The sequence below is a fragment of the Lutra lutra genome, chromosome 13, assembly GCF_902655055.1.
Source record: "Lutra lutra chromosome 13, mLutLut1.2, whole genome shotgun sequence".
Lineage (NCBI taxonomy): Eukaryota > Metazoa > Chordata > Mammalia > Carnivora > Mustelidae > Lutra > Lutra lutra.
This window is the reverse complement of record NC_062290.1, coordinates 63,271,645-63,286,967: the sequence shown is the minus strand read 5'-3', so window position 1 is coordinate 63,286,967 and position 15,323 is coordinate 63,271,645. Positions and strand designations below refer to the sequence as shown.

The following is a 15,323-nucleotide window of genomic DNA, read 5'->3' as shown; positions in this document are numbered from 1 at the left end:
AAAGTGTCTTCTGCACGTGGTGCGACAAATTCGGACTCATGCAAATTTGGGGGAGAAAACGGTAATTTATGTCCAACAGTGATCCTGGGTGAGCCTGCCACCTCAGGCAGTTGCAGACGATGCCCGCCCCCGTGTCTGCGTGTGGGTGTGGCTATGGGTATTTTTAAATACGAGATGAGCATGGGAGGGGTGTGTGCGGGTGGGTAGGGGAAAGCTGGAAAGAAGGACAGGGAGGAACAGTGTAGGTCTGTGATGTTTCCTGCAAAATCTAATTTCTTATGAAATAGTTGGTACATGTAAAAATGAGTCCTATAAAGCTTGACAACTAGTGTCTTTCTTCTTTTTCTGAGAAATGAGCTTTCCATGGAAATCAAGTTACTGTTTCAAGTAAAAATAAACACACCTGAGAGCTGATGGAAACTGGAAACTCATTTCAGCAAAGATGGCAGTGTCTGGGGAGTTAGCATTTTCCACAGCTTCATACAGTGGGGTCCACAGAAGGCCTTGCTCCCTATCCCAGTTGGGAGGGATCCTCCCTCCTCTGATCCCCAGGGAAGCTCACGACTGCATCACTGCAAGGAGGTTTACTTTTTTTTTTTCTTATTTTTAGTGTTCCATCATTCATTATTTGCATATATACCTCATTTTGATTGCTCTCCTTTGCAGGATATGGCTTATATTCTCAAAGAGGCTGGGGACCGATGGAAGGGCAGGACCTCCACCCCCCGCGGCATCATGTGGGGTTTGCAGACTGAGGACAATACAGGCTCACAGAGAATGAAGAGACTGAAGGGAATGGCCAGTTCGCTGGTCAGACGCTCACAGAGGCCTGAGCCAGATTCTAAGGACACATAGACAGCGCTAGAGCTGTTTGTTACAGATAAGCTAACACCGGCTCGGAGGGGTCCCGGCAGAATCAATGCTGTGCTAATGGGAAGTGCAGGAGGGACACCTGCTTTCTGCTCTTCGGGAGTTTGAAAGGGCTTCTCAGAGGATGTATCTGAACCGGCCCTTGGAGAACGAGGAAAGGGAAAATCACCTGAGATGGAGAGAAAGCATGTGCAAAGGGCAGGGGGCCATCCAGGAAGGGCAGGCCCAGAGCACCACAGTAGGGCTGCTGGCTGACCCAGAATCCATGTGCGGGAGCGGCAGGGGACGGAGCAGGGAAGGCAGGTCTGGACACTGTCAGCGTTTGGTCCTTCAGGCAGCAAGGCTTGATACCTTCTCAGCAGACACCAGAGGGAGCCTGCTGCAGGAGGATGGACAGGTGGGGCAGGTGGGTGGAAGCTGGATTACGGGTGGGAAGAATGGGACACTGGTGAGAAGCTGAAGCTGCCGTGCAGACGAGGAGAGATGAACCTCAGATCAGGGTGGAGAGAGGCAAGGCAGGTGGATGACAGATGGGCCAGTCCCCGAAATGGGTGGGGTAGGGCAGGAAAGGGAGATGAAGGAGGGCTTAGAGAAGATTCTGTGTTTGTGTCCTTGGGACTGGGTAGAAGGCAGCATCATTTACTGAAGCTGGAGATGCTAAGCTCAGGTTTGGGCATCAAGAGCCCTGGGATGGAGACATCCAGCAGAGAGAGGATTCGGAGGGGATTAGAAAGGGTTATTCACCTAAGAGGCAAGGACAGGCCTAGAGGTAAGTGAGAGGCAGTGTGGTCTGGTGGACCCCGTGCGTTGGGCCCCTCCCACCCTGTCCTTACCTTCTCTCCCTTCATTCCAGGAAGGCCGGAGGCTCCATCAGCTCCAGGCTGTCCCTCAGGGCCCTGGGAACAACAATGACAATCAGTCCACAACATCTCTGATAAGAATCAAGAATGAACCCTTCCTAGAGAAGGAGGCCATAGCTGGGAGGACTGAGCTGGTGAGGTCAGTGGGTCCAGGAGCCTTGTGTCAGTCTAGGGCAGAATGCAGGCCTCTGGCCCCAGCATGGTCACTGCTGACCATGCCCCGAGGACAAGTGTCCTTCACTCTCTGGATGGCATCTTCCTCTCTGGAGGGGAGCTGGGGGCAGGGTCAGACCAGATGGCCTCTAGTGGCCTTGTGCTCCAGGCCCAGCACTCTGATGTCCTAGGATTCCAAGATTCCACCTGCGTTTGCCTCTCCTATAATGACTAAGCTAAAGCAGCAAAGGAGGGGGTAGGATGGTGTATTTCTTGGCTTCTGCCTCTTATGAGTCTTAGCAATGACTCAGCTGAGGCCTTTTTTGCTTACAAACATTAACAAGCTGCTCACTCTCTATTATGAGCCTTCATGTTGGGGTCTGGGGGCTCTACATGCCTCCCTGGCTAGAGGAAGCCTCATGGCCACTGAGAGGGGGAGAAGACCCCAGCGGCTCACCGGGGGTCCAGGTTCACCAGCAGCTCCATCCTTTCCAGGTGATCCAGGGGGTCCCATGAAAACATCAGTTCCTGGTTTTCCTGGAATCCCAGGTGAGCCAGGTGGGCCTGGGGGGCCTGGGGGACCCTAAAAAAACAGAAAGTCTGTTAAGAAACAGCAGGGGAGGAGATAAACATATACTAAGCATTTATGTTCCATCCATTCTTTCCATTCCTCACACTAACACTACAAGTAGAGAGCGGTGTTTGCACTAAGCTGATGGGGGAAACTGAGGCTCAGTGAGATAATGTGACTTGGTCTGGGCTCACACACTCACAGCTAATTATTAGAAGAGCTGGGATTTGAACCAGGGTCTTTCTGAGCCCCTCATATCATGTCTTCTCCCCAGTTATATGTGTACAATAAAAGTCCAATCAGTTAGACTTTTCAGAGGTGTTCTAATTTAGTTTTCTGATTACCTGACAGAGCAGTCAAAAACTTCCTGTTGCTAACCCTTATTAAAAACTCTTTAGCCTCGGGGTGCCTGGGTGGCTCAGGGGTTAAGCCTCTGCCTTCGGCTCAGGTCCTGATCTCAGGGTCCTGGGATCGAGCCCCGGGATCGAGCCCCGGGATCGAGCCCGGCATTGGGCTCTCTGCTCAGCAGGGAGCCTGCTTCCCCCTCTTTCTGCCTGCCTCTCTGCCTACTTGTGATCTCTGTCAAATAAATAAAATCTTAAAACAAAACAAAACAAAACTCTTTAGCCTCTTGCTGGGTTGGCTGATCCCACCAGCTTGGAAGAGCCATGTGGCTCCCACTCCATTTACACAGTGAGTCCAGAACTTTCCTGCTCTATCCTGAGGTGTGGGTGGGGAGGGGGGGCAACTGAGTGGTAGGGAATCAGCACAGGGGGGTCTGAGTGAGGTTGGGGGCCTCAGGACAAAGCCACCAGCTGCAGCTGGAGCAGGGAGGTGCTGCCCGGGAACCAGGAACCAGGAACCAGGAACCAGGAACCAGGAACCAGGAACCAGTGGGGGCCCTGCCTTGGGCAGGAGGCTGAGGGGGTAAGACCAAAGAGGAAGGAGTGGCTGAAGAGGTAGGAGGGGCTGCCTCAGGGTAGGGAGGATTTCAACAAGAGTCTGGAAGCCGAAGTGTGAAATACTACCTAGAGAAGAGGCCAGTGGTTCTCTATAGTGGGTTCAGGGAATGGGGGTAAAACCAAGCAAGAGGTGAAGGTCATAGGCATATGCTGCGGGACAGCCCTGGATGCCAGGGAAAGGGGGCAGGGGCGAAGTAGGGGTCCTGAAGAGAAACTAAGGCTCATATTCACTTGAAACAAAACTGATCAAAGTGGAAAATGCCAAACATAGACACATGTTGGGGGGAAATATAATCCTCCCGATGACTGGGAAGGCAACCCCAGACACCAGGTGGTTCCGTCTTCACACTTACCCTCAGCAGCTCCTCACTGCGCACCAGATCTCCAGAGCCGGAGCTGACGTCCAAGCCCCAGCCCAGGCCAGAGCCCTCGGCCTCAGCTCCTACCTGGAGAGAGAAGAAATTCCCACCACTGGGTTTCACCTGCCACTCCCTAAGGACAGTCTTTCCTTACTCTGTAGCCCTGTAACTGCAGCTGCCAATCTTCCTTCTGGCCTTTTCTCCCGTTCCCTTCTACCCCTCCCCTCCTCCCCCACCAAGTCCTGTTGCACAGCCAACGGGCAGCCCGTCCTTGAACATACTGTGCTCGTTGGCATCTTCTCAGCCTCACTTCCTGCCTTCCAAACCCCTACTCATCCTTCGAGGCCTAGTTCTACTGTCACCACTTCCAGGAAGCCCTCCCACCCCATTTCCAAGTGGAGGCGGAATTCATTTCTCCCTACTCTGTGTTCCTCACCAACCTCTGCTGAGGTCTCGATTTGGTGGTAGGACCACCCGACTTGAAGCTCAGTTGTGTGTTTGTCTGTCAGCCCCTCCAGACTAGGACCCCTTCAGGGTTGGCCCATCCCGAGATACCGCTGGATGTCCAGTATCTTGGCACAAGGTCTGCTACCAGGAAGGTACTCAGTGCTTACTTGTTGAATGCCATCAAATTCCTCCAAAGAACAAAAGGGAATTTCTAAAAACCCCTTTCTGGGACTTAATTCCTGAGCCCAAGAACCAGGTGAGGCTGAACTCAATCACAGAACGTGCACGGAGCACACACTCCAAGGCCCCGAGGAGAAGCAGGGCTGGAGGTCCGGGCTGGGTTGAGAAGGGAGCCGTGGTATGGGAGAAGGAAGGTGGGGACTGCGGGGGCTTGCTGACACCGTCTGAGGGACCAGCTAGACTCAGGGCTTGGAGACTGACTGGATGGGGGGTGGGAGGCAGAGGGCCCCTGGAGGAGGCTTCCTGATTTCTGTCTTGGTATCCTAGGAAGGTGGGGCACCACTCCCAGAAACGGGGCATCCTGAGGGAGGAACAGATCTGGAGCACTGCTAAAAGTCGTTCAGGATGTGGTTGAGAGACGTACAGCTGCTCAGAGCACCGGATATAAACGGGATGTAAAGAGACTCCGCTCCTGAGCTCACTGAGGGTTCTGACAGAGGTGAAGGCCCCACGTGTCACCGGAAGACACCCTGAACCTTGGGCTGGGCCTTTCTTGGCTTCCCAGCCCCTGCATGCTGTGTGTGCGCTGAGCCTGGGTGAGGGTCTCACCGTGGGTCTGGTCGGCCTGGCAGGTTCGGGATGGCCAGGAAGCCCCTCCCCAGCTTCAGCCTAAAGAGAACAAGATGGTCAATGGAGTGCTGGCCGCCCCCCGACGCACACACTGTCCCCTCTGCTCCCTGTAGAAACCGCTCATCTTTAAGAGGAGGCTTACGCAGGGAGGGAGAAGGCTTTGTTCTTCATAAGCCAGCCCAAGGGACACTCAACCACCCTGGGCTCAGGAACCCTTCATCTCTGCATCACACGCATAGTGTGCATGGGAATGATGGAAGGAAGGAGGCAGTAGGGACCCTCCCCATCCCATAACCTAGGGTCCCCCCGCCCCAAGCCCCGGTCCAGGTGCTGCCAGAACAAGGTAGCCAGGCCCATGTGCCTCCCTCTGAAGTGGGTCCTGGCCACCCTGCTCCCCCCACCAGCCCTGCACCTTGTCCACAGTGTTGTAGGCCTTCTCCCAGGGACCAGGGGCTTCTGGAGGGCAGGTGTGGCACCCGAATCTCCTCCAGGCCCTAGTGCCTGACACATGGCCCTTGGTGGGTACTCAGGAAATGCTTTCAGAGTGACAGGAATACCCACTTGGAAAGGAAAAGGAAGCAGAAAATGAGAAAATGCAGGATCCCAGGGGGCATTCAGCTGTCACAAAGGGTGCAGAGAAATGGCTGCTCTGACAAAAAAGGTGACACAATGGTCTGAGCCACCAGAAGAAATGGAAACACGAACAGTACATTCGCACAGAGCCTGTGTGGTGTGACCTGCTCCTGGGAACTCTGCTAGCATCCGAAGTCCACCGAGAAGGCCAGCCTAAAAGGAGGACACCACCCTCCCCAGACCCCAAGCCCTCCCGCCCCTCCATCCCCACCGGCAGCCCCTCTGACCCTACCAGGGCCGGAACGCCCTCCATCCGGGAGAGGGTGGGAGGGAGGCAAGAGGACCAGGACCAGCAGGCAGACCAAAAAGATCCCCAGAGGCAGCCAGGTTGCTGCCTCTGGCTAGAGCAGGCTCCGAGGGTGGGACCTCAGCAGGCTGGGGGGCTCCCGAGGGCCCTGGCCCTGGTTACCATGGGCACAGCCCCTCAGTGACAGTTCAACCTCACTGCTGCTTCAGGAACAGTCTGTTATCTGTCTGTGGGGACAGACACCAGACAAGGCACTCCCACCAACACCACCTGATTTCATTCTGACAACATCCTCGAGGGGTAGTCTCCGCCACCCCCATTTTACAGATGGAGAAACTGAAGCACAGAAGTGGCAAAGACCTCTCTGGAAATCCCACAACTCCCAAGAAGCAAACCCAAGTGTCTGAAGCCCCCATGCTCCTGGGCTTTCCCAGGAAGACAATCAGGGGCAGAGACGGGAGCCAAGCCAGAGAACACCAGAATTGGAAGGATCCTCTGATTACAGATGGGGAAACTGAGGCCTACAGAGGTTAAGGCCACCGATCAATGAGGACAGGTGGCCAGACCTGAGCCCAACACCTTTTATTTTTAGTTCTCCCGGACTCCCAATTCAGTCTCTTTGGGACTCTTTGGGACTGAGTCCTCCTACTGCTTCTGCTATTTCCTTGATCAGAACTGACTCTATTTACCCCAAATAACACACTCCAGTCACCTAACCAGAGCCAATGTATTCTCCAGAATGGTCACAGCACCAGCCTTTTCTGCTTGGGGCCCAACCTGCCCTTTCCCTCCCACATGTCCTCTCTGAGCCAAGAAAAGAAGATATCATTGAAACCTGGTCCATGTCCCAAAGACATGATGGAGCAGCTCAGCTCCGATGTGGGAGCCCTTTCGTGAGCTAAGTGTGGCCTGGGAGCTTGCATTAAGCCCCTGCACAGAGGTTTGGCCACCTAGCCTCTTCTGTGCCCCTCAAACCCAGAAGACACTAGGGTCTTGGTAAGTATTCCCCTGACTAGTGGGAAGTCTTCCCTGACTAGTGGGAAGACTGTAGACATGGAGTGACCTCATTTGGACCACCTGGACCCTGATGACAGGCTTCCGGCTCATGTCTGAAGATGGGTGTCTGGGGACAGTGCAAAATACAAAGAGACAAAGTCCAGACAGTAAGGCTTTCACCCCTACTCATCTCCTGGGAGCTATGTGACCCTAGGCAAACTGCCAGCCCTCTCTGGGCCTGCATACGTAATTGGTTGGGTGTAGCCATGCATTAGGTAAGCTCTTCCATGTACTGATTCATGTGATTCTCACCACCACCCCCAAGAAATAGGTGTTAAGACCCCGTGTTACATAAACAGAGAGAGGTGAGAAATGCATCACAGAGCTGTGGCAGAGCCAACCTTGGATGTCCCTATCCCCCACTGCCTTGGGTGACTTTGAGACTCACAAGGATCCTAAAGACGGCGTGGGTGCGCTCTTCGCTGCCCCTACTGTGCCTTTAAAACATTTGCTCATGAACAGAGGCTTCCATTTCCCTTCCCTGCCGATTCCTGGCACAGTGACCTGTCTTAGGGGTGACCTGTCTTCATCAGTCACATGCCAGAGCAAACTACAATCGGTGTGGCTCCCCCTTTCCCCATTGTCCCCCTGCCTGGACTCTCCTTAGACCTTTCACAAATTCCCACTGTAAAAGTCATAAACATCTCTGGTGAAAACACCAGAATGTATTAGGAACCTGCCAGGTCTCCTCAGTCCTGCCACTTTGAGGACTCAACTGCTAACACTCAGGGAGGGTATTTCCTTCCAGAGTTCGTGCGTGAGTTTATTTTTAAATAGTGAAGACCACAGAATGTACTCGAGCTTATAATCCGTTTTCATCGTTCAATGTTATGTTGTATTTCTCCCACCATTAAATACTCCTAATAAGTGTAATTTTAATAGCTGCATAATGTTTCGTTATTTGAATATACTTTATTCGATCAACCCCCCTATGGTTTTCTCGTTAAACTGTGTCTGATTTTTTTCTATTATGGGTAATATGGAGATTAGCAAACGTGTCTACAACCAAGCCTTTTTACACAGCAGACTATCTCCTTTAGGACTGATTCCCAGAACAGGAGCCTCTGGGTCAATTTCGCCAAGAGGTTCTCATGAGTAGTGAGCCCAGCGGCATTGCCAGCAACGGGGCTGGTTTAACTAGACAATGCAGGGGGTTAGTCCTGGAGGGCTGTGACAGGTCCCACAGGTCACACACCGGGTCAAGGCTTTGGAAGTGCAGGTGACCAGGTGTGACTCTGGTCACTAGACTGTCCCTTGAAAATATTCACACCTGAAGAGCAGCTTCCTTTAGATTCACAGCTGCCCGTGCTGGGAACCAGCTCTGGGGCTATAGTTCCAAAGCACGAAGTTACAGCCCTTAAGTGAGGGCAACGCTGGGCATGCGTACAGAGCTTTCCAAACATTCCCAGACCTGCATCCTCTGACTCGGCCTCACAGCCGTCCTCCCGCGAAAAGGAGGGAATGAGGCCTAGGAAAAGAACGGGTTTGCTTGAGGTCATGCAGGTACGGCCCAGAATTACAGAAACTCGTGGGAGAAGGGACGTGGAGGTCACCCCCACACACCTCTGAGTCCCTGCTGAGTCTGAGAAGCTTCCCTGAGTCTGGGATGGGACTCACCTGACATCAGGGTCTTGGTGTCTTCAGCCAGCTCTGCCTGTTACAAAGTTCTCATCTGAACTTGGGGACAACTGGGGACATGAACCCAGGTGCCCTGCCTTTCTACCTCTTGCCTTTTCCTCCACACTCTGTGGCTTCCTTGTGTGTTCCCATGTCGCAGGCCCCTCAAATGTCCAAATGTGGAACTTCATGAACCAAAATGAAACCCTCCTCTAAGCAAGCCAGGGGCAGGTCCCTCCCAGGATGCCGGCCTTTCTTTTTCCCCTCAATAAGACGGTTCACGCCAAATCTTTGCACCTCTACGCCACTCACCAGAGTGACCCCTCTCTCTGAAGCCACCGTGGGTATGGACAGTGGGGGCCCCTCTGGGGGGCTGCCATCCAGCTCTTCTGCCACAGTCCCGGGCAGGGGCTCCCCTGTTGCGGCTGCTGCTAGGTCCTCCTCTTCACCAGAACCCTGAAAAGCAAAACCAACAAGAGGCATCACCTCACCTGGCCTGTGATGCAGCGCGCGGCAGGCTGCCCGTGAGTCTGGATGACTGTCATTCCTACAGTGCCTGTCCAACCTCACAACACTTGCTTACCTTCAACCGTCAGTACACACAACATTCACAGAAGCCTAGACTCAAAATTCCCCTCCCACACGTGCATCTCCTCTTCCCACGCATCCTCTGCCCACCCCACCCCCATCCCTAGCGACCCCTTCTGACTTGGCAGCACTCTGAGAAAATTCTTGGACAAAGCTAGGAAGTAGCAGGGTGGGGAACCTGATTCCCTGACCTGCTCTCTCACGCTCCTTCCAGGCACCCTGCCTCCCTCCAGGGGTGCCCATCCTGATCTGGGCTCTCCCAAAGCTGGGAAGGCCAGTGACTGCTCCTGTCCCAGGATGCTGACCCCTCTCCCTGCCTCGAGCCAGACAGAAAATGCCAGGAGACACTTACAGAAGCAACTGCTTGCTCAGGGGCCGCTGTGGGTGTGGGAGGGGCCAGGCCACCGGTGGGGACCCCGCGAGTCTCCTCTTCCTCAGAAGTGCTGGGGGTCACTTCCGCTGCAGCTGCCGGTGTTGTGAACATTGCCTCCCTGGTTGCACCCTGAAACAAAACCGGCATGAATCAGCCCCTTCTTTTACCCGCCCTGCTTCAGCAGGTGTATGGCTGCAGGACAGGAAGCCACCGGGCCACCAGATAGATAACTCACGTGGCCATAGCTTTGCTCAAGCAAGACCCACCTTGACCCACAGAGACCCGGAACCCCAGGCTGGAGTGCACCTCTCAGGTCAGGGCACTCGTCCCCCAGACACCCCCATGGCACCCCACTGCCCAATGCTTTGGCTGGTTAAAGGTCCGACGAGCCACCCAGGGGGTGCTCCTGGGATGGTATTTTCTTGACAAAGTGGTATTTGAGCTGAACTTTGAAGGCTAAGCCAGGATTAAGGGCAGGGCAGAGGGAAGAAGAGGTTCAAGGCAGAGAGGAGAAGGTCTGGGCATGTTCAGGAAACTGAAGGAAGGTCAATCAGGTGGGAACACTGACAGCTGGGGAGACAGTGAACCAAGATGTGGTCACCAAGGCTGGCCAGGCTAGATCCTGAAAAGCCTTGTGGTCAGGGGCGGGGGAGCAGGGTCTGCAATGACAGTGATGCGAAGCTCCAAGCAGAGGGCTGCTCCCACAGGAGGAGTTGGGGAGAGGACGGAGGACATGAGCCCGGGGCCTCAGCTATTGTCTGGACTGGGGACATGCTGTCTTAGTCCACAGGCTGGCACCAGGGAAGGGGAGAAGGAGGCAGGTACACAGTGGATTTAGATAGAAAACCAACAAGACCTGATGCTTGACAGGATGTGGGGAGTAAAATTCTGGATTGGCCAACTAGGAGGCAATGGTCCCAATCATTTGAGGTGGGGACACAACAGTGAACATAGGGAGTCCAGGTTTGAGTCTGAATCTGAAGAACGTGCAGGACTACCACTGTAATGACATTTTAGGAACAGACGTGCCACATGTCCTGAGATATTTGCATCCCACCTTCACGAGCTAGGAACACTATCTCCATGCTGCCTAAGAAAAAGGTTGAGGAGGCTTGGCCCTGCCCTTGACCCTGATCCCCTCTGCCCTCTGCCAGCCTGTGCTTGTGTCCAGAAATCGGCCATGGCTGTGCCATTACCTGTCCCGCCCACATCCAGGCTCCCCCACCCTGGCTCCTACCCCACCACTGGTGGAAGTGGTGGGTCCCTGAGACTGCCCCCACTCGCCGGCTCTCCACATCCCCCCAACTGGGCTCCCCACCGGCCTGCTGGGGCTGTCAGCACATGCAGTCCCCAAGCCAGCTGGGCTCTAGCACACGCATACCCCGGCCTTGGCCAGCTCCCCTTCAGAGAAGTGCCCCATTCAGGCTCCTTCAGGTGTGCTGAGCAGAATGAAGATGGGTCCTCAGAGAAGGTCAGGACCCGCCCAGCTGCGAACTCAGCGCTGGGGCACTCTGCACCTCTTACCCATGTAATCCCTTCCCCGGCGTCCTGGATGGGCATGGATGGGGTCACTCCGCCTGCAGGTACCCTGCTGGCCTCCACTTCCCCGGCGGTGCTGCCGGCCTCCACAGCTGCAGTGGCTGCTGAGCCTTCTTCAGCGTCTGCTCCCTGAGCAGGAAGACATCATGAGGGAGCTGGAGGCAGCAAACCGCCCGGCCCCGTGAGTGCCTGCCTGCTGGCACTTCCTGGCCCTCAAGGCACCTGCAGCTCCCAGACCTCACCTCATGCTAACGCCCTGAACATGGCACCCACACAGAAACCCACGCCTTGCACACCACTCGAGGCATGAGCCCTGGGTCAGCAGTCCACCTACGTGGTTCACTCTGTCCCTCGCCATCACCCTTGGTGCCGCGCACCGCCATCCTTGCCTTCTCCCTTCTGCTCCTCCCAGAAGGAGGGCTGTCACCAATGCCCCAGTCGTGGTGCTGGGACAAAACCCAGGGACTCACAACGCCCAGGCTTCTTTCTTGTTAGAGGACTTGGCTGCCCTCACTGACAGCTTGCTCGTCTCACTCTCCTTCGACACCTCCCGCGTGCCTAACCCTGCCCTCCCCACAGGCACCAGCCGTCACGGGGGCAGATCCACCGGGTGCCTTACAAGCCCTTATTCACTGAGACTCGTGGCGGGAGAGGACATCACTGACCAAACCCAGAGCAACCCAATACCACCTGTTGCCCGGACCATGACAGCCCTCTGGTCCCAGGCCCGGCCTCCAGGCTTGCTTCTCCCACCCTTTCTCCACTTTCTAAGCCCTACTCTGACGAGGCCACTAGCCCGTCAGTGACCCACCACTTCTTTTTTTTTTTTTTTAAGATTTTATTTATTTATTTGACAGACCGAGATCACAAGTAGGCAGAGAGGCAGAGAGAGAGGGGGAAGCAGGCTCCCCGCAGAGCAGAGAGCCTGATGCGGGGCTCGATCCCAGGACCCTGAGATCATGACCTGAGCCGAAGGCAGAGGCTTAACCCACTGACCACCCAGGCGCCCGACTCGCCACTTCTGAACATGCTCCAGCTCCAACTTGTGGCTCCCCAGGTCTCAGGGGCCTCTCTGGCCACATTGCCTGCCCCTCTTGCTCACACATGCCCCTTGCATGTTCCTGTTGATGCCTCCAGGCCTCTGCTCCTGCTGGCCTGCCACCTGCTGGGCTCCTTCCAGGCATCTCCGTGGTCTTGCCTTTGGCATCCTTTCTCCAAGAAGGCTTCCAGGACCCTCAAGTCTGGGTTCTGGGCCCCTTTCGGTGCTTCTCCTATTGTACCTCTTAGATCTCTGTCCACAGGAACTGGTCTATCCTATTTGCCTGTGCCCAGAATAACACATCTGTCCACAAACAGCTGCTGACTGATGCAGCAGAGCCCTCAGCCTCCAAATCGGTGTCCACTCAGACTGGATCCCACAAGGCCCCCACTCTGCATTCTGCAGATTGAGAAGGAAGACCAGTGACCGCTCCCACCCGAGATGGCCACCCTCCCCGAGAAATGGCATAAGCTCTGAGCTACTCACCAGAGTGACTCCTTCCCCTGTGTCTTCAGTGGACAAGGACAGGGCTGGCTCCCCGGTGGGCACACTGCTGGCCTCTGCTTCCCCAGTGGGGTTGGGGGGCAGTTTGGCCTTCCCGACCGCTGCTGTGGCTGCCAAACCTTCCTCAGCATGCACACTCTGAAACAAAGGCATCGTGAGGGACCACGTCACTGAGCCCGTGGCTCTGACCAGCGTGCCTGTGGCTGGACGGATCAGACTGCTCACACCCCTCTCCGTCAGCTTGTATTTCTGTAGCTTCCTTCTCTCACAGCGCTTTCTTATCTGTGATGTCACCCCCACACCACGACAGTCCCAGAATCCCAGAATGCCGGGGACAGGAGAGACTGCAAGGCAAACGGATCTCCTGTTTGATTCCAAGCATCTGTTTGCACATGCTCCGTGACTGGGATATCCCTGTCTCCTGGGTCACCCTGCTCCAGCTCCAAACACTTCTGTCTAGACACATCTGTGTCCCTGTGACCTCCCCCAGGTACCCATCCAGGAGCCATAAAAACAAGTTGAAACCCTTAGCCCCTGACAGAGATTCAGAGAGATGCAGGCAACAACACTGACCTCCTCAGGCTTCTCCAGACTGACCCCCCATGATTCATCTCTCCCTGTGACTCAGTTTCCTTGGGAAATGCTACACAGCTGATGCATGAAAGGGATACAGCAGTTTGGCTGCGAGTGGCATCAGACTATGTTATATCTCAGTTTCCAAAGGTTTTTTTTTTCTTTTAAATTTGGAGGGTGCGGGGGTCATTTTATTTTGTTTTGTTTCACAAAAAGTAGCTCTTTTGGATACTAAAGCCATGAAGCTGATCAAAGGTAGATTTCCTTGCTGCAGTATTTATAAGGGCACGATCATAAGGAGGATATAAAGTGCAGTATTTCCCAAATGTATTTGACCACAGAACCTTTTCCCTACAACATTAATCCTTGCATTAATCCCCACCGCCTCACAAAAAAAGAGAAGGTGGTGTCACAGATTTTAAAATGAGACTCTGCTTCAAATTGAGCTGAAGTCCCAAAGGCCTTACACTAAAGTATAATTAAGAACAGTTAATTCATTGTACAATTAAGTACACTTCACATGCCAGAAGGAGGGACCAGACCATTGTGTGGGATGTACTAAGACACAAGAAAGGAAATCAGTTCTATCAAGGTTAGCTGCCACCTGCCTTCAGGCTATAGAGGAAAAGGTAAAGAATTCCTTTGGAGACAATCAGCGGTGTGCGGGGACCTTCTCTTCCCTTCTCCCCACTACAAACCATTTGTGAGCTGGATATGTGTTCCTTGGAAACTGAGAGACAAAGGGGCTGAATTTTGATATTATGCCAGACTAGACTTTGGAAAAAGCTGTGAAAATAGGTTATTATCAGGTGGCAACTGGGAGAGCATGAGAAGTGTCTGAGTTCCATCCCACGGTAACAGAAAGAATGAGCTGAATCTGTGGGATTTTAGCAGAAGTTGTTGTGAAAAGAAGACATTTGCTTTAATTTTGTACTTTACTGTGTCTAACATTTTAAAAAATTGGCTTTGCGAGTATAAAAGCCAATTACCCAACAACAGAGTGGACACGCACGTGTGCAATCAATCTGGTTCTGTCTAAAAGGGGCTCCAAAGGAAAAGGCTGTGTTCCTTCACAGATGAGCAGGAGGGAGGTGGTTACCGTAGGAAAGACCCGGCACGCATCCCCCGGGGAAGGTGTGAGAACCAGCTTGTGCTGCATCTCCTCCCCCTGACCTGGTGTGTGGTCTACTCTCCTCCGTACAAGGATGTTCAGCAAAACCCCCCTTGATTCTTTACCATGCCCCGTACAAGTTCCCATCAAGTCTGCAATGAGCAAACAAATTGACTACTGACTTGGCAAATGAAATTTACCACTCACTCACCTCTTCAGAGACGTGAATGAAGACTCCACCCCCCGAACCAACGTCTGTACCGGGGGCACCGTCTGTAACGGGGGCACCGTCCGTAATGGGGGCACTGTCCGTAACGGGGGCACCGTCCATAGTATGAACTCCCTCCAGCGTGTCATTCAGGACCTCACCAGACCCTACGGAAACAGGCATTCTGTAATTGATGACTGTATTTTGTAACCTTGGAAAAGAATGAAGCATCGCTTTACCTATGAACTTGAAAAGATGTCCATAATATAGGATTAAGAGGGGAAAAAACCCAAGTTGCAGAAAAACCGATGTTGAAGGGCAGTATCACATCATGCTTCCATCAGCTCCAGCACCACTTGCAGATGGGAACCCGGCTTTGCCGCTTACTAGGAATGTGACCTGTGGCGAGTCATTCAGCGGGGGCCTCAGCTTCCTCATCCATAAATTGGGAAGGATAATTCCTATTTTACAAGGGTGTTTGGAAGGTTATGTGCTACAAGGATTCAATAAATGAACACAAAAAAAAGCACTGAGGACTGTCCCTCAATAGAGTTAGCAATTTCATTAGCCATTCATAAATGTTCACTGTCAGTGTGGTTCCGTGTGTAAAGGGAAAAAAAACTACGTGAGTGTACGTGGTTTTTTTTTTTAAGATTTTATTTTTTATTATTTATGAGAGAGAGAGATAGCGAGGGAGAGCATGAGCAGGGGGCTGAGAGAGGGAAAAGCAGGCTCCCCGCTGCATAGGGAGCCCGATGGGGGGCTCCATCCCAGGACCCCGGAATCATGACCTGAGCTGAAGG

At 53.7% G+C, this 15,323-nt stretch overlaps 1 protein-coding gene across 1 annotated transcript in view; it reads right to left on the bottom strand.

Moving 5' to 3' along the window:
- COL15A1 (collagen type XV alpha 1 chain) overlaps positions 1-15,323 on the bottom strand; it is a 103,614-nt gene that overhangs the window by 39,449 nt on the left and 48,842 nt on the right. The window contains exons 7-15 of the mRNA XM_047700545.1: positions 14,524-14,687; positions 12,611-12,766; positions 11,071-11,214; positions 9,526-9,675; positions 8,898-9,041; positions 5,012-5,071; positions 3,770-3,862; positions 2,341-2,466; positions 1,704-1,766 (exon numbers count right to left, since the gene is read on the bottom strand). Of these exons, the coding sequence (XP_047556501.1) occupies positions 1,704-1,766; positions 2,341-2,466; positions 3,770-3,862; positions 5,012-5,071; positions 8,898-9,041; positions 9,526-9,675; positions 11,071-11,214; positions 12,611-12,766; positions 14,524-14,687 (1,100 nt within the window). The remainder of the gene's footprint in view (positions 1-1,703; positions 1,767-2,340; positions 2,467-3,769; positions 3,863-5,011; positions 5,072-8,897; positions 9,042-9,525; positions 9,676-11,070; positions 11,215-12,610; positions 12,767-14,523; positions 14,688-15,323) is intronic.